This window comes from Lissotriton helveticus, chromosome 11 (assembly GCF_964261635.1).
Source record: "Lissotriton helveticus chromosome 11, aLisHel1.1, whole genome shotgun sequence".
NCBI lineage: Eukaryota > Metazoa > Chordata > Amphibia > Caudata > Salamandridae > Lissotriton > Lissotriton helveticus.
Genome location: NC_136072.1, coordinates 599,875,643 through 599,902,257, shown reverse-complemented (window position 1 = coordinate 599,902,257; position 26,615 = coordinate 599,875,643). Strand labels below are relative to the sequence as shown.

General features: G+C 42.7%; 1 protein-coding gene across 11 annotated transcripts in view; it reads left to right on the top strand.

Moving 5' to 3' along the window:
* Positions 1–26,615, top strand: part of TFDP2 (transcription factor Dp-2) — a 626,881-nt gene that overhangs the window by 530,964 nt on the left and 69,302 nt on the right. For all 11 annotated transcript variants that reach the window (XM_078666407.1, XM_078666406.1, XM_078666405.1 and 8 more), the window contains one exon: positions 16,490–16,656. In XM_078666407.1, coding sequence (XP_078522533.1) covers positions 16,490–16,656 — 167 coding nt within the window. The remainder of the gene's footprint in view (positions 1–16,489; positions 16,657–26,615) is intronic.

Here is a 26,615-nt window from a genome sequence, read left to right as displayed (position 1 = left end):
ATCAGTGTGGTCTCCTTTGATTAAAAAAAAAGTGATCCAAGGCCTCTCTAGGACTGAAATGCATTTATGTTCACACAAAAAGAACCCTTTGTTCATCAAAAGTAGGAAGACTCACCAACTGACATCAATGCTAAGATCAGCGCTCCTTCTCCCTCGAAAGAGATGTCAGAAAGTGAAGAATTAATGTCTAAATGACTTCAAAACTCACGTGTGTACTTCCTGTAGTCGCCAAAGGGATTGTTTGATCTTTGAATATCGAGCCATAACCTCGACCTCCAATAAAAAATGTAGCCATCATTGAGTCCCAGAACAAATCTTAATAAACTCTTCAGAAATAGTAAATAAAAATATGCATACATTTGTATAAGTACCCCCATTCAAGCACCCAATTAACAGTTAATGTAGGTTTAATAATCACATGCTGTAGGTCAGGCAAAATTGTTTACATTATCCAATGAAAGAAATCTGACAAGAAAAAATATTCAGCCAGTCTTTTCAAACCAGGGTGAAATCTATCAGATTAACTTGTTTAGGACATTGATATTCAAATCAGTAGGACAGCTCTTCTCACAAAAGGGACCTTTTTTTATTTACACTAAGAACAGCAACATTTCTTCTGCAGTGGTTTATTACTGATTTTGGGAAACAATTGTAGCTCATCTCCCCAGGAAATATTAGTGCTTACTTTTTGATTTGGTTGTTTTGCTTTTCGAACCCCACCCCCTCCCCCATCCACTGATACCAAAACTAGTCTTCGGACTAAAGGCCACTTGTACAATAGTTAGGAATTGTGAATCCCTAATTGTGATTCTTACAGAATCACAATTAGCAAATTGCAATTCATAATGTAAGAATACTTAAAAGCTTTTAATAATGATTCCTAATGGGGTCGGAGCTTGCCTAGAAACAAGATGGCAGCTAACTGAGAAAGCTCCGGTGTCACCCACAAATATCCGACAAAATCCTAGTGCAGATTATGCACTGATCTCCCCCAAACAAGCTGAACGCGCCGGAGACAAATAGCGCCAGCACCAGAACCCACGGTTGCTGTGGGATGGCAGGGGACTGCTTGCGGCCTGGAAAGCAGAAAACAACGAATGCAGTGGAGGTTAAGATATACCTGACAGAAATAATATGATTCCGGTGGGCTGCAAGCGATCGTGGTGAGTTGATCCGGTGTGAGGAACCGCGGCCCCCGCGAGTTCAGACTTGCAGAAAGACGAGCAGACACTGGCACCATGTGTGGAAGCAGCCAGTGGACAGGGTCGCTGAGGAGCATTTACTGGCTGTGACCGGTGGTGCGCAACTATTCCAGTGGGCTGCAAGCGATTGTGGTGAGCTGATCCGGTGTGAGGAACTGCGTCCTCTGCGCGTGCAGACCTGCAGAAAGACGAGCAGACACTGGCACCACGTGTGGAAGCAGCCAGTGGGCGGGGTCGCTGAGGAGCACTGATCGGCTGTGACCGGTGGTGTTCGACTCCCAGGACTCCTCCCCAAGTAAGCAGCAGCGTGGTGTGTGGATGCGGCAGTGCGTGGGACAGCTACAGACTCCCAGGATCACCCAGAGGGATCGGGAGGCGCGCTCCAGAGCGCCTGGGGAGCTCACCAAGCGTCTGTGCTGCGTTATACAAGGTATAGAGTTAGTGATGCCAGCAAGGGACTTCGTTTCAGTCAACCGACTTTCAGTAAATGATTCTGTATGGTAACATTTACAGACTCCTATTGATGAAATCAATAACTGCTACAAGCTTTCCTCGGTTCAAATAAAGTAACCAAAGCATTCGAATCAAATGATCAAAGAATTTTTAGAGATGAAAAAGACACATCGAAAAATTGTTCTTTAGTAAAATGTTGTCTTTATATTGTTTCTTAACTTATAGGGTACATATCAACAGTAGTCGTTGATCACAATGCTTAACAAATTAACAAGGAAATGGTCAAATCAGCCTATATTTAATTTGAGAAAAAGTCCAATCCTAGATCAAATTATTAGATGATATCTATTCTACCACAATAAGATAGTCACCATTGCAAATTAATCATAAACAAAGAAAAGGACTGTGTAGTCGACGTTTCGGTCTTGAGTTGAATTAATCCTTTAGACCATCTTCAGGACAGAAAAATGTGCAAACGGTAGTGACCCCTAAAAACATAATTTCATAGATTACATATATATCATTACAATTGAGCATTACAGTCAATAGAAATGTAACCAAATTTCAAAGTATCCGTGTGTCAACAGATGCCTCCCATCTCTGAGGCAAATAGTTCTCTTTTTATCCAAATTCAGTTGTTAAAAAAAGAGAAAGCTCCGGTGGCACCCACAAATATCCGACAAAATCCTAGTGCAGATTATGCACTGATCTCTCCCAAACAAGCTGAACGCGCCGGAGACAAATAGCGCCAGCACCAGAACCATCCACTGATACCTAAACTAGTCTTCGGACCAGTGAGTGCAACAGTCGGGAAAGTGCTGGATAGCGCAGAGGTAAAAATTATTATTCCCACTCCGATGAGTGCAACAGTAGGGAAAGTGCTGGATAGCGGCGGGGTAAAATTACTATTCCCACTCCAATGAGTGCAATAGTAGGGAAAATGCTGGATAGCGGAGGGGTAAGAATTACTATTCCCAACCCAGTGAGTGCAACCATAGGGAAATTACTAATAACATTTAAACAATTGAAAAAAATTAAATAATCTTAAAAATAAATAACTATTTTAAATATATATGATGAAATATATTAAACAAATAAAAATAACACATATAATGTTAATTACATATAGCAAAAATATACAAATATTATATAAAATAAATTAATGAATAGAATTTATGAACAATATTTATTTAAAAGGTACAAATATTCACAAACAAAATATTTAAAACATGAATGTATTTATTTTATTTCCTACCCTATAACATCAAACTAATAAAAAGACTTCAAAATTTTTATTTACATGTATTTCCATAATTAATTAAAATATTAATAAAAAAGAATAAACATTCATTGAGTACACATTCTTTAACACTAAAATATCCACAGCAGACACCTAAAATTAATTACAGAATTACCATAATTACTAATTAATTAATTTAAATAAACTAATTAATAACTCATCAATAAAAAATATATTACTTCCCACCATTTACACCTATAAACACCACAACACACCTAAAATAATTACACAATTACTATAATTAATTACTAATTAATTTAAATTAATAAACAACTTATCAACAAAAATAAATTACTTCCCACCATTTAAACCTATAAACACCACAGCACACACCTAAAATTAATTACACAATTACCATAATTTATTACTAATTAATTTGAATTAGCAACAAATTATTACATAATTGTTAATAAATTAATTTAAACATTTAACACTATAACATCACAATTAAACAATTATTAATGAATACAAATTATTCAATACATTTTATATAATTAAATGATGTCCCTCCCTATTCTCCTATAAACCCACAACCTGCTACGGAACTAAAAACGTAAATTTCAAATAAATGTTTTTTATATAACTACTAAAAATAATCGATACATTTTATATAATTACATTACTTCCCACGCTATTCCCCTATAGACCCGCAACCCGCTACGGATCTAAAAACGCAAATTTAAAAAAAAAGTTTTAATAACTACTAAAAATAATCAATACATTTTATATATTACATTACTTCCCACCCTATTCCCCTATAAACCCGCAACCCATTACGGTACTAAAAACTCTAAATTCAAATAATTTTTTTTAATAACTACTAAAATTTTAACACATAATAAAAATACAAATAATTCTTATACAACAAAACAAATATCACACACATGTAAGATATATACTAAAATACATAACATTAATAAAAAATCGATATTTTTAACTATATTTTTGCAAACAATATTAAACACTTTGATATTTTTTTAATCGATATTACTTACCTAAAATCGATATTCTTGACCATGAGAATTTGTCTATCAATATTCTTGACCCACAATATTTTTGCAACGATATTTGTGCAATTCGATATTTTTTATTCGATATTCTGTCTCTGCACCTTTTGCAACTATAATTTGGTTACAAAACATTAATACATAGCACTGCAATTCAGTATTTGAAGGGGACGCCCTAAACACGCATTTCAAAATACCAAATCGCTAAACTGAATTGCCATTCGATAGCAAGTTATTGAATCGTAATTTGGCATTTGTACATATATAAAAGCATTTTTGCGGTCCGAAATGGCCTGATCGGGCAGTTTCAAACTGCTAAATATTTTGTACTTATTCCCCTGAAGCACCCACACAAATGCCACAACTAGTCTTGCTACAAATTGTCTGAAGTCAATCCTGGCTGATCTTTAGACAGTTCTCAAAGATTCTACTAGCTCTACAGGTCTCCCAGGAAAAAAAAGATCATCAGTCACCGAATCCTGACTAAAAAATTTAATTTTCACTGAGACCTACTGTTTTTCTCAAACCCTAAAGCAGATGTTGGGTCCATACACGGTGATCCAGCATTATGTTAAAAGAAAAAAAATGCAAACTCTGCGCTGGTTTGGAAATGGCCAGGTGAGCATTGGGTTTTAAATACCTATTTGTAATGGTTAGGGTAATAGTCTGTCCTCATTGTAAAGGGCTCATTCGGACTAATCAATAGTTGTAGGTTTCGCCTACAGCGTGCATGCACTGTCAGCGAAAGGAATGTGATCACCCTTGATTTGTGCATTTACCTTTTAATAGTCAACGCGTCATTGACCTTGCACTGCTAAGGGCTTTCCTCATGATTATTTTATTGCAGCAATCTACCCAAAGCTCCGGTTGCCATGTCACGTGGTACACTGAGTCCTCTTGGGTAGAGGGTGGAGACATGTTGTCCCTCCCACTTTTAGACCAAAAGCTAGGTGTTGGCCGTGTTTAGAGCCTCACCTTAGCACACTTCACGGTGCCATCTTTGGTAGCGCTCTAGCTGCCCACAGCGTTCTAACATCCTGCCTGGCTATTTAATGGGCACTGGAGCACGGGCGCGGCGCTTGATCTCCGAAGGTGTGCCAAATCATGCCCATCTGCGCCTGGCCAGGGGCCAGAAATCCTTTCCTTTTTAATAAAACTAGGATCTGCTGCACATTGGAACAACTACACACACTGAATAGCATGAAAAACAAGCCATGCTATTGTGCCATCAACCTTTGTTCTGATGATTTTAAATGTGAGAAGTGTAAAGTAACTATGAATAACTCAGCTTCAAATGAAGACACACACAGCCCTAAAAGAGAAATGACGAAAAACAGACACGGGCAGATGTATATGCTCAACTGCAGAGACTAGCTAAACATAGCCTGGACTTGTTCACTTTCCTTGAGGATGAAGAACCAGAGGCTAATATTGTAGCGGAACACAGCGTAGAAACTGCCAATTTCACAGTCCTCGGGGAATAAAATCTCCACTTTGAAAAAGCAGAGTGTGAAGCTTCCAAAAACCTGAAACTAGATTTAAAGGCACTACAGCTAGCCCAGCGGGTTAGACCCCACCCGCAAACAAAGCCACTTACTAGACTGATTATTTTCAACATACTTGAATTGACGACAGAAGACCCCATTGAGATCACTTAGTCATACCACAAACTTATACCTTTCCAAGTAGGCTATACACGTATTAAAGCCCCTATGCCTCCCCAGCTCAGACTCCAGTGTAACTGGGCCAAACTGGACACCATAGCCTGGCAGGACTCACTAACTAACTCTATCCCCGAAATGGCAGGAGACATTGCTAGTAGCTACACAAGCTTTGAGAACTGGTAGTTAAAGTCCCTCAACAATCTAGTACCTGTCCCAACTTAACTCGTACAATTAAAAAAAGCAGGCAAAAAAACTAAAGAGTCTATGGAGGAAAAAATATAATGCCGCTGTTAAGGAAATCTACAAAAGCCCTAAAAATATATCAGTACGCTATAAGGAAGGCAACAATGAACTACTTTGCTCCAAGATTGACAATGCAGCCAATTCCTCCAAGGAATTATTTAATTTAGTTAGCAGCGTGACTAAACCAACAGATAGCAAATCAAGCCCTCCTCCATCAGACAGTCGCTGCAATATGCTGGCTAATTTCTTCCTCGATAAAGTCAAGAACATTCTCTAGACTATGAAAAGAGATCAGGAAGATAGGAATGTCAAGGTATTACAGCACAAAAAATATATAAGTTCCCCGAAATTACTGCAGAAGACTCCTTTGAGATTATCAATTCACTCAAGTCAGGCTCACCTCTAGACCTAGCACCTCCAGGCATTATGCTAAATGGAGGAGAGGTAGTTAATAGAAGGCCGACGGAGATGTTCAATCTTTCCCTGTAGTCAGAAACAGTTCCAGCAGCATGGAAGCAAGCCATTATCTCCCTGTCTCGCTTCTACCTGGACATAGTAAAATGCTAGGAAAAATTAATTATTATAAATCTCTCCTTGTATTTAGAAGCCAATTACATTCTTCACCGCTCTTAGACAGGGTTCAGACCCAATAGTAACCGAAACTGCCCTATTAGCAGCCACAGAGGAACTAAAAGCCATCCTGGATCAGGGAGGAACTGCAGGTCTGATCCTGTTGGATCTGAGTGCATAATTTTATACGGTCTCTCATACTTTGCTAGTAAGAAGACTCGAAGAAGCAGGGATAGCCGGATCTGCACTAAATTGGCTTACCTCGTTCCTCCAAAATAGAACTTTTCAAGTATGTGAGGAAACTGCAAAATAACTAATATATTCCCTAAATTGCAGGGTTCGTCAGGGTTTCTCGCTAAGTTCAACCCTATTTAACTTGTATGTAACCTCACTTACAGAGGTCATAAAAGACTGTGGTTTCTCCTTCATATCTTATGCGGATGATACGCAGATCATATCGCTCTCTGCCCATTCGGGCAGAACCTGCATCCCACTTAGTCAATGTCTCAAAAATGCGCTTAGACTGGTTGAAATCTAGCACCCTAAAATTAAATCGCGACAAAACTGAGTTGATGGTAGTGGGAAACTACCCAAACTGATGAATGGAAGTTAATTGGCCAAAATGACTGGGCCCTCAACCAATGCCAAAACCAGAAGTCAAGAGTCTGGATTTTTTGGCTTGACGATAAGCTTTCCTCGACCATCCAAGCAAAAAAACTAGTAGCAACTTGCTTTGGGCTACCCAAAACATTGCAAAAGCTTCTGAAAGGACTACCCAAGTCATTGCTTAGAATTGATGTGCAAGGGTTAGTCATATTGCACCTGGACTATGGAAACTTTCTTCATTTGGGAAGCTCCAAAATTGTCATCAAAAGATTACAGGTAGTAAATTGATACTTGTATAGTGCACTACTCACCTGCAAGGGTCTCAAGGCGCTTGTATGAATACCGCTGTGGAACCCATCCTGGCTTTCCCTGTGAGGTGTCCACTCCTGGGCACCCCCAAGGTGGAGGCCAGGCATCCTTAGCGTTGTGGGGGCCGTTGTGTAGATTAAGCTAGCTATTGCCCAGAGTTTCAGAGTGGGACTCCATGATTGGAATAGGCACCGAGGCGAGAATTATCAGGTCCGTGGAATTTTTGAGCCCAAGACCCGCCAAGGCGTCCTGTCGTGTGTTCCCTATATAGCCCATTATCGTTTCCTGATGTTAGTCTAATTATGCATTTTGTAAGATGCTTTTGCTTTGCACACATTACCAAATATCACGCTTGTTTTTGTGCCACTTGTATTTTCGCACATAGTTAGCACGTGTTTTTGTATTTTGTTCTTTTCCTGGGAACAGCCCATGCAAGGTCAACCAACATTGCTTCTTGTTATTCTCTGTGGTCAGACACTAGCACCTACAGATAATAGAGAAACCCAGTTGCTGTTTTTAAACACACATGTTTTGTCATATAACCCTGGACGTGTCGTTTTGAAAATACAAAGAGGGCAGACTTGCAAGCAGAGCAAAGGTTCTGAGACGAGAAGGCTGCATCGACCAAGATGTAGAGCACTTCTCTATGTATGCTAAGGTATGGGGTTTGGCACTAATCCCAAAGATCCATAATCATTTCGCTTCTGCAGTGAGGGTGGGTTTATGCAAATCTTTCAGCTAACAAGACAGGGCTCTTTATTGTATAATGTCTTTTAATCATGCTAATGGCATTACTGACCTGCATTTGTTTTCTAATTGAGGCACAGTTATTGCATATTAGAGCACAGTAGTGTAAGCTTCCTTCGTGTCTCTTTTCTATTAATTGTGGACAAGTATGAGTGAGGGAATGAAAGGGGATGACCTGCTACCGCAATCCCTGAAAGGGTCGAGAGTGTTGTCTTCTTTGGTGCCAAATCACAGGTCCCTCTGGGAAGGTTCGGAGGGCTAGTGAGATAAAATAAGCAAGTCTGTTTCGGGTCCACAGGTACCGATGTGGTATGGTGACTCTGTACCTACATGCTGATATATTCTGCGGACCCAAGTAAGTTCTGTTCCTGAGCAGAATCCCTGCAACAGTCCAAAATGCAGCTGCATGCATACTATACAAAATCCTTAAATTTCACACCTATGACCAAAAGAATTCAGTTCAGGGCCATATGCCTAGCACACCGGGCCTTGTATGAAAGGGCCCAATGCTAATTTGAAAACTTCTCACTCCTAACAACACCGCAAGAATACTGCGCTCCACCAACCAGCCGTTATTTGTTGTGCCCAGAATAAAAAGAACCAGAAGCGTAGGAAGTTCTTTTGCTTTGCCTGGATACCAGCGATTCCCCAGCTATACAAATAAGCAGCTCTTTACTTGGTCAGCACGGGATCCTGGAACCTTGGCCTGGCCTGGCCATGGAGACCAGTTGGACCACTTCTTATTCACAAGTATGGCCTGTCAACTCTTGTGCACAGTTTGAATTTTAGGGGGATCCTCTAATCCCAGGGTGCATGGCCACTGCAGGATCAGCACATTTCATGGTCCGTCAATTCATGAGCTGCTCCCAATCAGTTCAAAGGTAAATATTTACTTGTGCCCAGAAAAGAAACCACATCATTGGAGGGGCAGATCAAGGAGAAAGAAGGGGCAGGACTGGTATTGCTTTGGCACAGAAACAACCTGCTGCATACAAAGACAGGAATATGACAACCCAACATGGAGGACAGTGTAACCCTTTAAAGTTAGACTCTGAGGGAAGGGAGTGAATGCAACAGTGCATAATTCCCCATTAAGAGAAAATTGGTTAGCCATGTACAGAGCCATTCTGTATTGCCACAGTTAATCAAAAGCCAAAATAGATTCACTGCTGCCCACAGCCAAGTATGCTACAGGCTCCACAGTCTTTTCAGTACACATATCTTTTACTTATAAGCTGCAGAGTCAGATCAGAAGTTAAGGAGGGCTGACGGAATCTTTTAAACAGTGGAGGCTGGAAGGCATCTCCCCCGGAAGGAGATAGGTGTGTCCATTCACTACAGATTACACCATCCACTACCACCAGACCCACAAATGTCATAGCAGAGAACGGGGTAGCCATTCTGTCACGGAGGTGGTGCTCTTGGTGCACACCTGAACCCCGTGGGCAGCTCCATGGAATCATCCCAGAAACAGGGTTGACTGACAGAGAGCACACATGATTATCAGGCTTACTGGACAAATAATAAAACAAGCATTACAAATGCAATAGGTCTTGCCTTTTATTAAGTTAAAGTTATTTGCGTTGCTATACAATACCATTAGCAAAGCAAATGGCTTTAACCTAATCAAAGGTGAGACCTATTGCATTTCAGTGTTTTTTCTTTTTCCGTCTTTCATCTTTTTCTTTTCTCATAAATTATGTCTCTTACTTCTCGTTTTTTTTATAGCTCCACTCTATCTCCTTCCTTATTTTCAATTCTCCCATCTTGCTTCCCTCCTTTTCCCTATTTCTTTTTTTTCTTCCTTTCTCTCTCTCCCAGTTTTCCCTCGCCCTTCCTCTGCCTTGTCTTAGTTTTCTTTTCTTGCAGCTGTGCGTGCATTAGCCCAAGTGGCGTGGTCCCCCCTACCCTCCCACATGCAGCTGAGGGCATCTCCTTAGGACAGGATCTGCAGCATGATGTAATCTCTCAGCAGAGAAGCAGCTACCAGCCCCCCCTTATACCCTCACCCCCGTGTTGTTGTGGGGCTGGGACAGGGGCCCTCAACAGAGTGTTTCACAGTGGTGGGGGTTGTCTTTGAGGCGGGAGGGAAGAGGGACACCACAGTAGGAGCATTCAAGGGCTGGTGAGCATCTAAGCATCCGCCAACCCCACTCCCGAAGTTCACACGAGTTTCAACTCACAGGGGATACCCCCCTCGCACCGCAGAGGACCCCCCCACATGGAGGCTCCATGTACTCCCCTCTTTCGCCGGGCCCTCTCTCTGCATGGACCGCACTGCAGCAGAGCAAGCGTTTCTAAGAAAAAGGGACAACATCGAATTCCAACCTGATGTCCTAAAAATTATATCTGAAAATACAAGTGTGCCCCAATCCAGTGGTCACTCTCCCCCCTACTACCACTGCACACTCCCCTTCCGGTGTCCCACATCCACAGGCACAACCTGTCTCCTCCGCTTACCTCACTAACAACCCTCGTGACATCCCCATGTCCAACGCCTTTACCAATCCAGCAGACACTTCCCCCCTATTATCACTGCCCACTCCCCTTCCATCGTTGCACATACATAACCTGCCTCCACGGCTAATCTCATTTACATTCCCGGAAGTCTGACTTCCTACCTAGAATTTCTCTCCCTCCTCACTTGGACATTAGTCCCACTACTCCTCCTCTGAACTCCTTGAATGGGAACATTACAAATCCGGCTCCCCGCGTCCAACCTCTCCCCTCTCCTAATCCCACTGATTCCGTCCAATCCCTAACCCCTGTTCACTCTCCCTCCATAGACCCAAGTCATTCTCTGCCCCTGCCTAAAACCTCAAACTTTTGCAGCTCAATGGCACAGCAACTGAACAGAATGGAGCTGAAAATTAACTCCCGTGCTGCCGATTTCCTATACTTACAACAAGACCTTCTCAACAGGACCATGCCACTGTGCTCCCTCTCCCCGGGTAGATTTGCTCCTACCCCACTCAATACCTCTCCCATGCCCCAACAGAGCACCCCTCGACCCTCCAGTCCATCAGCGGATCAGGCATTTCGACCCAACTGGGATCGGCAACCATTTTCGGTACCGATTCCTGTTATTATTGGCACTAACAGAATCCCTAAAACTGTCCACTCACCTAGACCTCCTGCTCAATACTCCTCTATCCACCTAACTCCCACCTTCATCGAGGCACCCCGCTCTCTCTCTTGCATGCTCCTAAACTGCAGATCAGCTGCTGAAGCTCAACTCGCTGAAGAAATTGACATCGCTATCTTCACAGAATCCTGGCTCAATGTCCACTCCACCCCCATTCTTGACATTCTCACCCCTCCATCATAAGACAACAGGCCGATTAAAACCGGGGGGGACTAGCCATCATTCACAAAGCTGGAATACAGATTACCAAACTTAAACCTGCCGAATACCTTTCGTTTGAATACCTGGATGTTAATCTCACTGCGAAGGGCACCTCACCCATCAAATTCCACACCATCTACCATCCTCCTGGAGAGCGTACCCTTTTCCCCGAAGAACTAACAGACCTAATAACACGATTCTCCATGACAGACACAAAAGACGTGTTCCTGGGTGACCTCAAAATCCACTGGAACGACCCAGAAGGCTCCACTGTCCAGAACCTATCCAACCTACTTGAAATATACAACATCAAACAACTCTGCAATAAACCAACTCACATCAAAGGTGCAACACTGGATGCGATCATGAGCAACAATGAACTGGTCTCTCTGAGAGGAGCGATTTCTCCAATTGACTGGTCCGACCACCACCTCATTCTATTCAAGATTGACGCACTTGTCAGCCACCAACCAATTTGTGATGATAAACCTAAACACTAGACCAGAAACATCAAAGAAGTCCCTTTACCTGAACTTGAATCCAGGATTCATGGCCATCTTCAACTCCATTCCTCATCATGGACGGCCGATGACCTCACTACACACTTTAACTCAAAAATGACATTGGTTTTAGACCAAGTAGCTCTACTCAAACTCAAACAATTGAGGCGAACCAAATCTAAACCCTGGTTTAACGTGGATCTGAATGACGAAAGGAGTCAACTCAGACAAACGGAAAGGTCTTGGAGACTAAACCCCTCAACCTTGCACCTAGCGCAACTTAGATCTGCCCGGCAGACATACAAAAAAAATATTTTTTTGTGAAAATGCGTCTTTCTTCCGCAGCCAACTAGATCTGGAGAAAAACAGACTGAGAGAACTCTTCAGCATTGTGAAAAGCCAAACAAACTGCACTCCCTCTCAATAAATCAAAGCCACCAAAGAGCGACGTGAAGAAATTGCCACCTTCTTGACAAATAAAGTCACAGAAATTGATCAATCCTTCATCCAAACCGCTAACCCTCCTTCCCCCTTAACCTGCCCCCCTTTAACCACCCTTGACCAATCAGAAAGAGTTCTGACCAAGGACAATCAGGTCTGCCTCCAGCTAAAAAACAATGCGCATTGGTCCGACTTTGAGTTAATGTCGGAAAACGAGGTCTTCAGTATAATTTATAACCTAAAACCTTCCTCCCACACTATGGACCCTCTCCCATCCACAATTATAAAAGAACTCAACCACACCATTTCCCCTTTCTGGACAAAAATCTTCAAAGCCTCTCTCACCTCAGTCTATGTTCCAGACTCCCTTCAACTAGGACAAATCACACCTATTCTCAAGAAACCTTCTTAACAACCTCAGACCTATCTCCAACCTCCCATTCCTTGCAAAAACATTGGAGAAATGTGTTCTCCACCTACTCAACAAACACATTGATGAGTTCAACCTCCTTGAGACCTTTCAATCAGGATTCAGAAAAGGCTGTAGCACAGAAACAGCTATGCTCAACGTCTCTGACGATATTCACAAGGCTTTAGATGAAGGTGATGTCTGCCTACTCATCCTTATTGACCTGTCTGCGGCATTCGACACAGTAAATCATCCAGCTCTTCTAGAGACCTTGTCGAAGCGCTCCGGCATTAATGGCACAGTACTAAAAGGGTTCACCTCCTTCCTTTAACACTGCTCGCAACAAATTAAAATCAACTCCTGTCTCTCAAAGCCAACCAAAGTCACACTTGGGGTCCCGCAAGGCTCGATCCTCTCCCTGTCCCTCTTCAATCTCTTCATGGAGCCCCTCACAATCAGCTTGAAAAAAGCTGGAGTGAATTACCACCTTTACGCTGATGACACCCAAATATATTTCAAAATCAAGTCTCCCAGCGACATCTGACACCTCAATGTCACTCTAACCGAGATCCAAACTTGGTTCAACGCTAACCACTTAAAGCGCAAACCAGATAAAACGGAACTAATCCTATTCTCTCCAAAAAGCAACCATCCAAGACTCAGTTAAGTGTCTAGGCATCACCCTTGACAAAAACTCTGCAAAAAGTGCTCTTTTCTCTCTAAAACACCTCAAGAAATTGAAACCTTTTCTTCCCCATGATGACCTCAAGACAGTAGTCTAATCACTAATTCTCTCTAAAATCGACTACGGGAACGCAATCTTAACAGGGACTAAAAAAACTCACCTAGCCCCACTACGGGCAGTGCTGAACATGGCTGTTCGACTCATATCTGGAGTAAAAAGATTCGAACACATCACTCCAGCTCTCAACTCCCTCAACTGGCTTCCCATGGAAGGGAGGTGTATTTATAAGCTGGCCTGCATCACACACAAAACCCTTCACTCTCTGGCCCCCAACTACCTGAACAACAAACTGGTAAGAGAAGGTCAATCCAGAACACTGAGATGCTCCAACTCACTCCTTCTTATTTCTCCGAAACTGAAAAAAAAAAACACCCAATACCGATTGTTTTCTGGCAACGCTCTCAGGATGTGGAACGCTCTCCCTAGAGTCCTCAGATGCAACCCTCCTTCTCCTGTTTCAAAAAGGACCTGAAACTCCATCCTCTTAACAAATACTTTCCTGACCAACGTCAACTAACCTAGACTTCAATATCCGAGTGGACTCCTCTCTCTCGCTCTTTTATTTTTTTAAAAAAAATTTTATTGAAGTTATTTGCATCATCTTAAATCGAATACAAGAAGTATAAATGTTGCAGAAGTACTATTGACATTATCATTTTTTCCAATATAACACATAATATACAGGAAGTTACTCTAAATACAATCCCCAAATTTTTTCAAACTTTTTTATCCCCCCGTCTCCTCTCTCTCTTGACATTCAAGGAAAGTTGGTGACCGGACTGTGTTATCCACCTTTTTTTTTTGTTCTCTCCCCTTCCGCTGCACTGTTTACTTATTTTTCATGCTGTGGTTTTTTTTTATCTCTAGTTTGCCTACTATGTAATGCAATTTCCTTCTGTTTTTTACTGTGTGTATGTAAAGCGCTCTGATACCTATGGGTCAAGCTAGCGCTATATAAAACTTTTAAAATAAAATTAATAAACCTGGAGACCTACAGGGGTGTGTGAGGGGGTGGGACAAGGGGGGAGGGGTGGGGAGGACCGAGATGGCGATTCCCTTGGAAAGAGATGGGACGTGGAGGGAGAAGGAACGAAAAGTAACCGAGAGGAGAGATGAAGAGCAAAGTCACAGAGGGAGAGCGGATGAGAAGACTGCAGTGAAGGGAGGAGAGAGAAGAGATGAAGAGAATGGGAGATGGGAGGAGAGATGCCATGGAAAGGGACAGTGTGTTGAGAGAGGGAAAAGAGTAGGGGGAGAGAAAAGTGAGAGAAAATAACACCTTAAGAAAGAAAGAAAAAAACGAGAGGGGGCGGGAGATGTGGGAGTCAGAGTGAAAGACTAAGAGAAAAAAAAGAGCGAGAGAAGGTGAATTTGGGTGAAGAACACGAGAGTCAGGGAGAAAGTAAGTATGCGGCACGTACAGGGCATGTGGAAAAGATGAGAGAGCTGAAAACTAAGAGGAGCAAAACTACATGGAAAGAGGCATAAACCATAAAGAAAGACCGAGTTAAAAAGAAAATGGTGCGAAAGGGACAACGAAGCAGAAACACAACTAACGAAGAAGATTGGGATCATTGTTAAAATCTGTGAGGGGAGTAAGGAAGGAACTACATGGAGAAAAGGACGGAACAAGAAATGAAGGAAGAGACTGGAATAGTGGAAGTCGAGACGTAAGGGAGGACAGGAGAAATTAAACTGAATAAAAGGACATAACGAACAAAGAAGGAAAATACTGGAAATGCTTAACTTTGAAACTGAGCGCGGCGCCGCTTCACGGACACCGTGCTTGGTTTCTTTATATATTTATATAAACTGAGCGTGTTGTCCATGAAGTGGCGCCGCGCTCAGTTTCAAAGTAAAAAGAAATCAAACAGAGCGCAGTGTCACAAGAACACAAACTGCTGTGACTACACCACGCAACTGTGCAAACGCATGCAATAGTTTAAAAAAAGTGTGGCCAGTCATTATAAAACCCACTGTCTCACGCCACCAGTGAATGATCCAATCCCGCTGGGCATGGCCTAAAATGGACAGGGTGGCAACAAGGAGGGATTAAAAACACTCCTGGACAATCAACAAAGTCTGTTCTGAATAATAAGTGACGACAAACGATGCACACCAATCACAATTGTGGGCGGAGCTCAGACATGACTTCTGGAATCGTATCGATTCCAAGAAGCACTCGCATGGTGAGGGCAGCGCATGTGCGCTACTAACGCCATGTGAGACCTAAAAACACTGTGGCCATACTGTGAAAACAACGTAGGGCAGAGGGGGTCATGCTCTCCATAGTCCTGTGGGGGACTTCTCCAAAATTAAATGGTTGGGAATTGGCAAGCTTGCTCCTCAAACAATGGCTGCTCAAAATGGACTTTTGGTGAATCCTATTCGATTCAATCCTATTCTGATTGTTACATTTAGAAAACCAGAAAACATTCTACGAGTGATAGCTTCCTTCGTCGCTTACCAAACATTGTAAGTGCTTCCACTTTGACAGTATCAAACTGCCACAGTTTTTCCCACAAAAGCTGCTTTAGCTGCATGTGCTAAGCTGGACGAAGCGACTATTGACCTCCCCCCCACCACCATGGGAGTGAAAAGCTCTGTTAACCCCTTCGGTGCTCATGACGGAGTTGTTCCGTCATGAGTGCCGATTGGGCTGTGCTAATGACGGAACCACTCCGTCATTGCCTGGCCCGCTCAATAAAACCTTCAGCACAGCGTGAAAATTCGCGCCGCGCTGAAGAGGTTAAGGTGGGAATCGGATATCTGAATATGAACGTGGTGTCTAAAATATGTTTTTAAGGCTGATGCTTTTGTTCAGAGTTTTTTATGAGTCAGATGCGAGAGAAATTTCAAAGTGTCGCACCTACATAGATCTGACTCTTGGTGGATCATGCCTAGAAACGCTTCATATCTGTCCTCGTTCTTGCTCTCTCCTGCACAGGTTCGAATATCTCTTCAATTTTGACAATGCTTTTGAGATCCACGATGATATTGAGGTTCTCAAGAGGATGGGGATGTCCTATGGGCTAGAGTCTGGGAAGTGCACAACAGACAACCTGAGGCTTGCACAGGCGCTGGTGCCAAAGGCTTTGGAGAGCTATGTGACCGGTAAGCCATGCAGATGATCTATATTGGTTTGATTCATTATTATCAGGGGTTGAAAGAATTAAACAGGCTGGTGCAGGGAAGAATGGGTAAAGTGAGGTAATGTTGAGAAGGCTTACAGTTTGAAATGACATGGGCAGTATTCCCATTCTAGTCTTTGGCAACTCTTAATGCTCACTTTTTTTGTCATCTACTTCTATGTCACATTTACTATCTTTCATCCTTTATAGGGCTCTGCTGTTAAGCAGCATAGCTCTCCTGCGTTGTACAGGTCCTTTGTGTGCCTCCCTTTACCTCCATGAGCCCAGCCAATGATCTTTGATAATCTAAAGCAGCAAATCACCTAACATGCCATGATTTGAAAAACTGTTAATGATGTCCCACATTATTGAGCAACAGACAGCTCTGGGTTTCTGTTACATTGTATTTTTCTGATTTCTGTGTCTCTGCTCCCTGCTCCTCCAACCGCTTAAAGGTCAATTTCTGCACTGATTTACATCTCAGAGGAAATTATCTTCTCCCTTGGCCAACCCAGACCGGCCAATTTCAGCCAGAACTAATTTCCCCCACGGATGTCTGCTACATAGTGAATGTAGCACACACATTTATTTTGAACTAGTTGGAATGGCCTGAGTATTCTTTGGAACTCTACATAAATACATACATTTGAATGAAAGGGAAAGGAAGGATGAAATTCCATTAACTCTAATCGGGCCTTATTGAATAGGTTGGGGAAATTCATACACAAATGTACCCTTTTCGTGTATCTATAGAAAGCGTTACTTGTAAGATGTAAACTGAATGTAGTCAAGCTTGTAAGCTTCTGGTCGGTGCCCCAGAGAAAGCCTAAGACTAGGAGACGAATTGTGGCATTGTGCCAATATTATTTTTTTAACTGCTTAACATGCCAGGCAATACAAGCAACATGTGGGGTAAGGAAAAGTCCTGCATTTTGTAAACTTTCTCAGTGGAATTTGAACTCACCACTTAACAAATTAGACATTTTTCAGACTTCACAGTGATGCAATGAGTTGATTCAAAACAATGTAAATCTTCTAGCGTGAGATTTTCTTCCTAGTTGCACCGTGTTAAAATCTGTTACAGAATAGTGCACTGTTTTAGAAAGTGGTTAACATATTTAATGCATTTGGTGTTTACACGCATATAAATATCTTCTCGGTGCTCCAGGGGCGTATAACTAAGCAGAACAAATAACAGGCTCACCCTGCAGCTGTCTCGAGGTTTGGTGCTGAGTATCCAGCGGCTGGCTGTCTCTTTACTTCTATACATCCTTGTCCTGATATGAAAGCTGCAGGGAATATACTGTTGGCGTCCTTCTCTTTCTCTGTCGTCCAAGCCTCGCAGTGGGTTGGATGGCAACCAGGAAGGAGGCAGAGAAAGGTGAGAGCAAAGTGGTGATTCCATGTGTAATTGGCTACTTTGGTACCATGCCCCCTCATGAGGAGGTATTGGAAACGTGAGAAGGGACACAACGTTGCACTTTAGATTAAACAGCCGCACACAAAGCTCTTACAACACACAGAGTCACACAAACATACAAAACAGCCACTAAATAAACACAGTTTTACATTTACATCAGTTCAAAGCAGTCATCTCTACAGGTGCACAGTTCTGCACACACTTGCAGATCCGTGGATGCTGTACAACTGCAAATATGCCTCACAACACCACGTACACACAAACACTTCCCGCAGCACCTGCATCTACATACCCTCTCTCATACACACTTGTACCGCATAACTATACAGTGACCAACACAAAGCACACCAAAACACTGAATCAAAAGTACCAACATCGCACCGTATGGATAAAGTTTGAAGCAGGAGACAGAATGGGGAAAATATTGGCAACAAAGAGAAGGCTCAGAGCAGGGAGCATGTAATCAGGAGGAAGACACTTTGCCACATGGATGAAGAAGAGAGAAGTGGAAAAGTTGGAAACAATGTGGGGCTGTGGAGAGGGCAGTTCAGAGAGTTGGAAGTGTAGGAGGCATCAAGGCACAAGCACAATTCTATTCAGCCTACGAGCAGAGCAGAATGGAAAAGGTGCACCAAGGGAAGTATGAGCTGAAACAGGGATTGTAGTAGTACACATAACCAGTGCTTAACACCTTCGCCGCGGGGCTAATTCCCCCGCGGCGCTGGGGGGAGAGGGGGCTCGCGAAGCGCCACGATGCTTGTGACGAGCTCTGCTCGTCACGCTGCACGGTGGCGCTGTGCTCATGACGAGCTAAGCTCGTCATGACCTCGCCTGTTTTTTTCGGAACGCTCTGCACAGCGGGGGAATTAGGCGTATGAGCACCGCGCGTGTCATGACGAGCTCTGCTCGCCATGAGCACAGCGCAACCGGGCCTCATAATGAGCTCGTCATGAGCATGGAAGGAGTTAATTTGTAAAATAATAAGTGCCGATGCTGAAAGACTTCTCAGTAGCCCTCGGCTGCCGATGCTCAATGTTGAGGCTGCTGAATCCCAAAACTGTGTCCTTTATTCCACATCATGCTTCCTTAATTCACCACCAGAACCCCCTTACCCCTTTATCTTACAATTGCATGCTTTCTTCCTTCCCTTCTTTCTGCCTTTGTCACCGTTATTCCATCCTTCTCTTCCTTCTCTTTTCCCATTTTTGTGTTTTTCTCTCCCTTGCTCTGGATCAAAGTCTGATGAGGAAACATAAGTGCTGGTCCTCCAAAAATGAGTGCTGGTGTGCCCCCGTTGAGTAATTTGGGAGAGCTGGGAGTGGCATCAAGTATAGTGTGGGGTACAGAATCTCATGGCAGAGAAGAAGGAACAGAGGCAGTACTAGATGCATGTGAGGAGGTAGAAATCGGGGCGGACTGAAGAGATGAGAACTGAGCTAGGAGCAGGGGATACATTCAGAACTAATTGTGGAGTAGAGAAAGATGTGAGAAAGAAGAGGAAACTGGTAGGGATTCTCAGGGGAGTGGGACATGATGAGGAAAGGTTGCAGGACCGAGCGGGTAAAAGTGGACTGCACAAGGTCAGAGAAGGTAAAGAATCCTGAGAAGAATGTAGTGTTAAGTGATGAGTGGGAGCACATCAAATAGCAGAGGCGTATGCACTCCATACTCACCTTCAGGTGCTCCTCGGCCCAAATTAACTTATCCTGTCCAGAGGCACAGTAATCTTATGGAACTGTTTTTAAGAGATTCATGGGGACGCAGGCTGGTGGCAAGTAAAGTGTCTCCACTATGCTGTGCTTTCATTGGGGTAGGTTATCCAATGGATTTATGTCACTAATGACAGCAGTTTTCCAGTCCTTAAATACCCTTAAACTCATTGGTCAGTCTGAAAACGTTCATGTTGGGTGTGACCAGTTAGACTAGTTGATATGAAAAAATGTTGAGTACAAGGAAAGTTCAAGACTGTTGGCATGGAGTTATCTGGTTACTACACTCTTAGGCTGCCCTCCAAGCGTCACTTTTAGTTTGAGCTGACCAGACTGCTTAGCTGTCTGCTTCTGAAAGACATATTGCAGACTTACCAAGAACATTCAGGGGGTTTGAGCCCATCCATGACTGTCAGTCTCATTTGCCTGTTTCTTATTTGTGTCCTAACTTGTTAATATTGTATTTGACCCTCCCTTGAGGCATAGCCTCCTCGCCATTTTTATTGATAGACTGGCTCCTAGGCTTCCATCGCTTGCTTTTCAAGCACTGCTTTTTTTTGGTTAAGCACTCCATAAGAGGGCATGCATTTTCCAGCTGCCTCCCTTGTGTACTTCAATCCCCCTGCACTCAGTGTTACTCACTGTCATCCGTGTGCTTGTGACCTCTCCATGTTGCTCTCATGTTCTCCCCGGTTACTTTCTTGCCCATGTGCTTCTCCCTGATCACTGTTCCTCTCTCGCCCATTGTGTCTCCTCTCCACCCCTACCCTCCAGTTGCTTCCATGCCTCCTCCCTCTGTGTTGCTTCCCCCGCCCTTGTCCTCCTTCTCAGTCACTTTTCCTCCCAAGCCCGCTCTCTGTGTTCCTCTGTTCCCATGTGCTCTGTATTGCTTCCTCCCCTCCTGCTCTGTTGGTCATATTTTCTCCTTTTCACCCACATCCTCTGTGCTGCTTCATTCCCCCAACCCTACGTGTTGCTTCCCCCAACACCCTCCTTCTCTGTCAGCTGTTGCTTCTCCTTCCCATTCCACAGCATTGTTTTACCCACCGCCCCTCTGTGTTGGCCCACCTACGTCATCCGTGTTGCTCCCACCTACCCACGCCCTGTGTTTTCCCCATCCCCCACTCCATTGCATCAAAAAATGCTTTTGCACATTTTTTAATTTTTTTTATTTGCTGCCGTTAATATCAGAAAAGGTCTCTTGGAGAAATCTCTTCATTCACCTCTTTCATGCTGCACTTCTTGCACTCCATACATTCCTTTACACCCGTTTCAAAGGGGACAAACTGGACAATTCTTAACCGTTATTTGTTATTATTAAACAATATTTAGAGCCTGATTCCAATCTCGCTAGGAAATCCCTCTGTACGAATCGGACCCGGAGGTCTTTCCTAGCGAGCCGCACTGTGCGAGTCCATCCGAGTGAGTACGATGCAACTGCATGATTACTGACTCTATTCGCCGGACTCCCATTGCACTAAATGGTAGCCTGTGTACGGACGTGTGCACAGGCTCCCCATAGCAAAAAGGGGGTGGGTGCAGAAAAGCGTACACACCATGGCGGGCACCCCATTTTGCCGCCACACTGCATTCTTTGATCCGGGAGACCCATGGGCACCCCCCCCCGTGTGACCGATTCGGAGGGCTCCCCCGAAGTACGATTCCAACAGTCGTTTCATCTCGCTGAGACCGAGTCGATGCGGATGTCCGAATCCGGCTCGGGTACGATTCAGCTTCGAATGAGTCGTACAGACAGGATCGGATTTGGAAACTATTTGGTTGGCACATACGCGATCTTCGCATCGTACTTGGTCGTTCAGACCTGTGTACTATTCTCTTGGAAACAAGGGCTATGAATCGGATCCGGGAAAGCCAAATCCGATTCAGAGGCCTTCCGAACGACATCGGAATTGGGCCCTTATTATTTCACACCATACATAAATAAACAATTACATTAAATTCATAAATTTAAAAACTGTCTAAAATCAAAAGTTAAAACAGCGCAACACAATATATAACGGAAAACACTGTGACAAGAGGGACAATACATAAGACATACACCTAAGTCATTAAGAATTTTTTGTTAATGTGAAGGAATCAATGAAATGATTACATTATCAAGGTCTTTTTCCATTTTTACTCAAATTTAACAGAGATGGGCGTCGACACGTTTCTGTGGAATGTCAAAATAGAACCACCTTCTTCAGGACAGACAGTAAATAATTTTCTCTCCTAACAAATGTGCAGTATTCACCTGCACAAGAAAACAAAACATATATCCAACAAAATTTCATGGTCTCACAACACTACTAATATTAAAATTCACAATTTTGCTCATTATTACCACCCAACAATAATCAAAACAACCCATTAAATCATAAATCACAAAAAATAAATTTCCAATCATGCTTTTTATGTGCTGCCCCAGCTTGGATCAGTAAAGAAAAAGAAAAAAGCGGACGCGTAATTTTATAGACTGATCCAATCATGTATTAGGCTTTCTTTTCTTTACTCATTTATGCTATACAACATGACCATTATAACCTTAATTCCACACCCCATGTGTATGTGTCACTGTGTCAGAAGGGAGTAATCTGTGTGTATGTGTACGTGTGCATAGTCTTAAACTTTGTGTTGGGTGGGATGTGTTTTCGGCAAACAGGTCAGCTCTCTTCGCCCACTAATGGCAAACATAGTCACGCCAGAAAGACCAAAACTTGCAACTACACTGATAATTGTATTTATTTTGTGTGTAGTTGATCTGTACTAATTTTTTTTTATTTCAAAGAAAAAGAATTTTTATTGAAGATATATTGTAATACAGTACAGTGGTAATGCGGGGGCACATACAGATGAGATACAGGCAGCTTGTGGTTACATTCGGTGAATAGGCATGGCGGCTGTTGTTGGTAGTTGGCTTATCTGTAGGCCCCAAGAGACTGGAAAGAAAGCGAGAAAGGAGGATGGGGGGGGGGGGACAGACCATTAGCAAGGTTGTTCTCCTCTAGTCTGCCGGGGATTGCACCAACGGAGCTGGGCGGTTGTCTGTCTATGGGGGTTTGTGTGACCCTAAGTGTGCGCCTAGTCCGGCCCACATACAAATACAAGCATGCACACATCTCAGAAAAGTGTTGTAGATCTCTCTTTTTTCAAATGTGTACATTGACCACTGCCAAACACAGATCCCGTATGAGAACCAAATAGCACAGAAATTATCCCACACACAAAATGGTAACACCCACTACAAAATACTGACCTTAACAGATCCCCCACACAAGCTTAGTTTATCTGTATCGCTCACAAAAATAGGTCACATACCCCTTCTCAGTGACTTAGGCTAAAATAAGCTCAAACATCCTTAAAGATAAATAAATATTTACAAATGTACACACACTGATCACCCACACCCAAAGTTAAACTAGCACAAAAGGATCCTGATACACAAATATTAAATGTGTAGAGTTCTGACGTTTTCATGTGCTTAAAAGCTAGTGCACCTTAATAACAATTCTGCCAAACATGCTGCCTTCTTCTGATAATATTTTAGCACCAGACGTCCCCAGGTCTTTAGTAAGTCTACATACTCGTCTACTATCCCTGAGCACAGACCGTTGATGACAATAACTATCTGGGCTGGTGGGTCAACTAACTTGCTCATGTGCGAAGGAGAAGAATAAACCTATCAAAAGGTCGAACTGAAAGGCCTGTTTATAGTTATCTCATGTATAATTACAGGTACTCCATTTTGATCTTGGTGTTTGGGTCAGCAAATCCAGCACATTGACATTGCCTCTCTGTGGTAGATTCCATATGGCGGGCCAAGTCCTTAAACCTAGTTTCATATGTGTGGCAATGATCCTGGCTTTGGTAATTGTCAACTAAGTGAAGGGTTCCCTGAACCATTCAAAAATCACTTAATTGTGCTGTTTTAGTTTTAGCAGCTATGGAAGTGCAATCCAAAGCTTTTCGCGTGTCTCTCAATGCCATCTCTTCTTATTATCTGGCGACAGAAAGAGCCGCCTATTTGGCTTATCCTTTCCTAGTGAGGTAGTGATTGAAACAAAAGAAAATTATCATTATTTGGGAAATATTAAGCAAACCCTCAAATGCTCTTTCTTGGCCAGCCCATCAGGAGGCAGAAAGAAGGTCTGTCACGCTAACAGCTACTCACTGGATACAATCTGAAAATCTCTGGTTTTGCCTTTGGTTGCTATTGTCACTGCAAGAGTGAAAGATCCCCCAAATATGTTATTCTGCAAGCGTGCTTGTCGATCTGCATGTTGTAATTCTTGTTGAGATCCTCAACTCTTTATTTTTGTATTATTTTTTTAAACTGTTCTTCCATGTACTGAGATGGAAGCCATCCAAGGCAGTGCAATATTTCTCCTGCTAAAAGGATCAACAAGGAAACATCTTGGAAAAATAATTCAGAGCCTAGTTAAACGTTTACAGGTTGGAGGTAAAGATTTATTATTGGGTTCAATGAAGACCACTGAGGAATCATGATGCAAGGATCATCCATGTTTATCCCCCCTAAATCAGCAATGAGTATGAAATGTGAGTTTAAAAATTAACAGGATTCGCTCTCAGTAATGCTGGTGAATTTGATAGATTTTTTCTGCTTCTCCCAGCAGAACCTCCCCCCAGAACTATCCTGCCTTTTATTATGTATCACTACATATCACACTTAAAGATTTTGTGTCCTAGAAACTGAATTTTAGGAATGCGTATACATTTGCCTCAACAGAATGCTTCTAGGAAGAATCAACTTCCTAAAGAAGCATTAGCAAAGCCGACAGGCCTCGCTTTTGTAATGCAAGTACTATGCTATAAGCCTTGCATATGTTTGTAAAGCATTGTTACTAAAGTAAAATCAAAAAGCATTTCAAAATACTAAAGGAAAAACAAACACGTATCTTAAGATAGCTGAAAGTTGGACATTGAATTCAGTATTTTTTAATCTTTATAAATATCATGGTTTATTTCTTATATTTCCAGCAGGAAACTCTGCACAGAATTTAAAAAGCCTTTTGTACATGCTCCCACATTAAAAAATAACAATGAGAACTAGATGCAGATATTTTAGAAAAATATCAGATGCCTGAGAAAGTCTACTTTTAAAGAAACGCTTGTCATTTGCTTTGACTAGGAACGGAAAAAATGCCTAAGCTGTTTACTGCCCTGCTGGAGACTACGGAGCAGATTTATAGACCTCCAGGAGTGGGGAGGAAATTTTAGTCACTCTTTTGCCTCAGTTGCAGGCTGAGTGAGTGCAGCAGGCTGCTCCTTACCCAGCACTATAAATGCTGCCCTTGTGCGCAAAGGCCTGGGCAACATGTGAAAGGCAGGACATAAAAGAAAAACAACTTGATAAAGTCTGCTCTTTTCTGAAACCTGGGAAAATATGCCTGTTGCTGTGCTTTCACAGATGAGTTGGGTGGGGTGGCAGCAAGATGGAGAGTTCAGGGGTGCATAAATGGGAGGGGTGAGTAGTGCATGGGGGAAAGAGCAAGAAACATATGCACTGTCGTGTAGAGCTCAAAGAAAAAGTAGTTCCTGAATCTAAGAAGTGGAAATCCTCTAATCAAAAGGATGTTAATGAAGCAATGCTCAAGTGGAGGAAAAAGCACAAGAAGAGGAAGGAAAGCCTTTAAATAAAAGACAACCAGATGAGGTTGACAACCAACAAATGCTAAGCAATGGGCTGACTCAACAGTCTACTCTAAGTACTGGCATTGTACACAGCAGGTTTTTCAACAGCAAACGGGTGAAAGCTGTCTGCAGGCAAGGCCTAAAAAGACTGCTGTCGTATTAGAGAGGAACTCGGGAAATACCACTATGTGCATCAGGACCAGCGAGAGCTGATGGCTTCAGGTAGTGTAACACATTCAGTTTAAGTCATTATGCATGGTTTCCAGAGCCTGGAACAACATGGGCCGCCATTGTGAGAAATTGGTGACAACCAACTCTCGTCCACTGGACATGTTGTGACTTAAAAAATCAATAAGAGCTTGAGGCACAATCTTTTGGTTCTTACCTTTGGTAGATGGAATTCACTGCCTTTGACAAGTTTGGCCTTGGATGAGCGCCTGGAATGTAGGCACTTATATGAAACGTGGAAATTTGAGAACTAACTCTTAAAACTAAGGTCTAAGTTCTGTTTACTTTTCAGCACTAAGACGGTGAAAGGTGAAAGTGTCCCTAGTAACTAGGAATGGTGAATTATAGAGGTATTTCCATGAAACTAAATAATTGGACACTAAGGGCTAGATGTAGGTAATTGTAATTTACCGATTCGAAATACCGAATTTTACCGATTCTGTATTTTCGAATCGGTAAATGCAATGTAGATAAAAAAATCGGTAAAAAATACCGAATTGTTAAGATTCGGTATTTACCGATTCGGTAAATGCCATTCATTCCTATGGGCCTGGAGTTTTTTTTTTTTTAGGCTGTCTTGTAAAGCGCGTGGCTACCCCAGCAATGGGGCGTCCCAGCGCTGTAGACCACTGGGGAACCCGTGGTCATGGAATGAATGTCAATTACCGAATCGGTAAATACAAATTCGGTAAAATAGGGAAATAGTCAAGGGTGGCAGGGTGTCACTTTGACACCCTGTTGCACCCCTGAATAGTGCTGGTGTGCACATGTGGCATACATACATGCCCTAAGGGCATGTATGTCGGTCACATGGCGCAGGTGTAAATGCACAGATTTGCATTTACTGAGGAATTCCTTATTTACCACCAACCAATAGTTGGTGGTAAATAACGAATCCTTAAAGCACAAAAGCACTCTTTAAAGTGCTTTCTA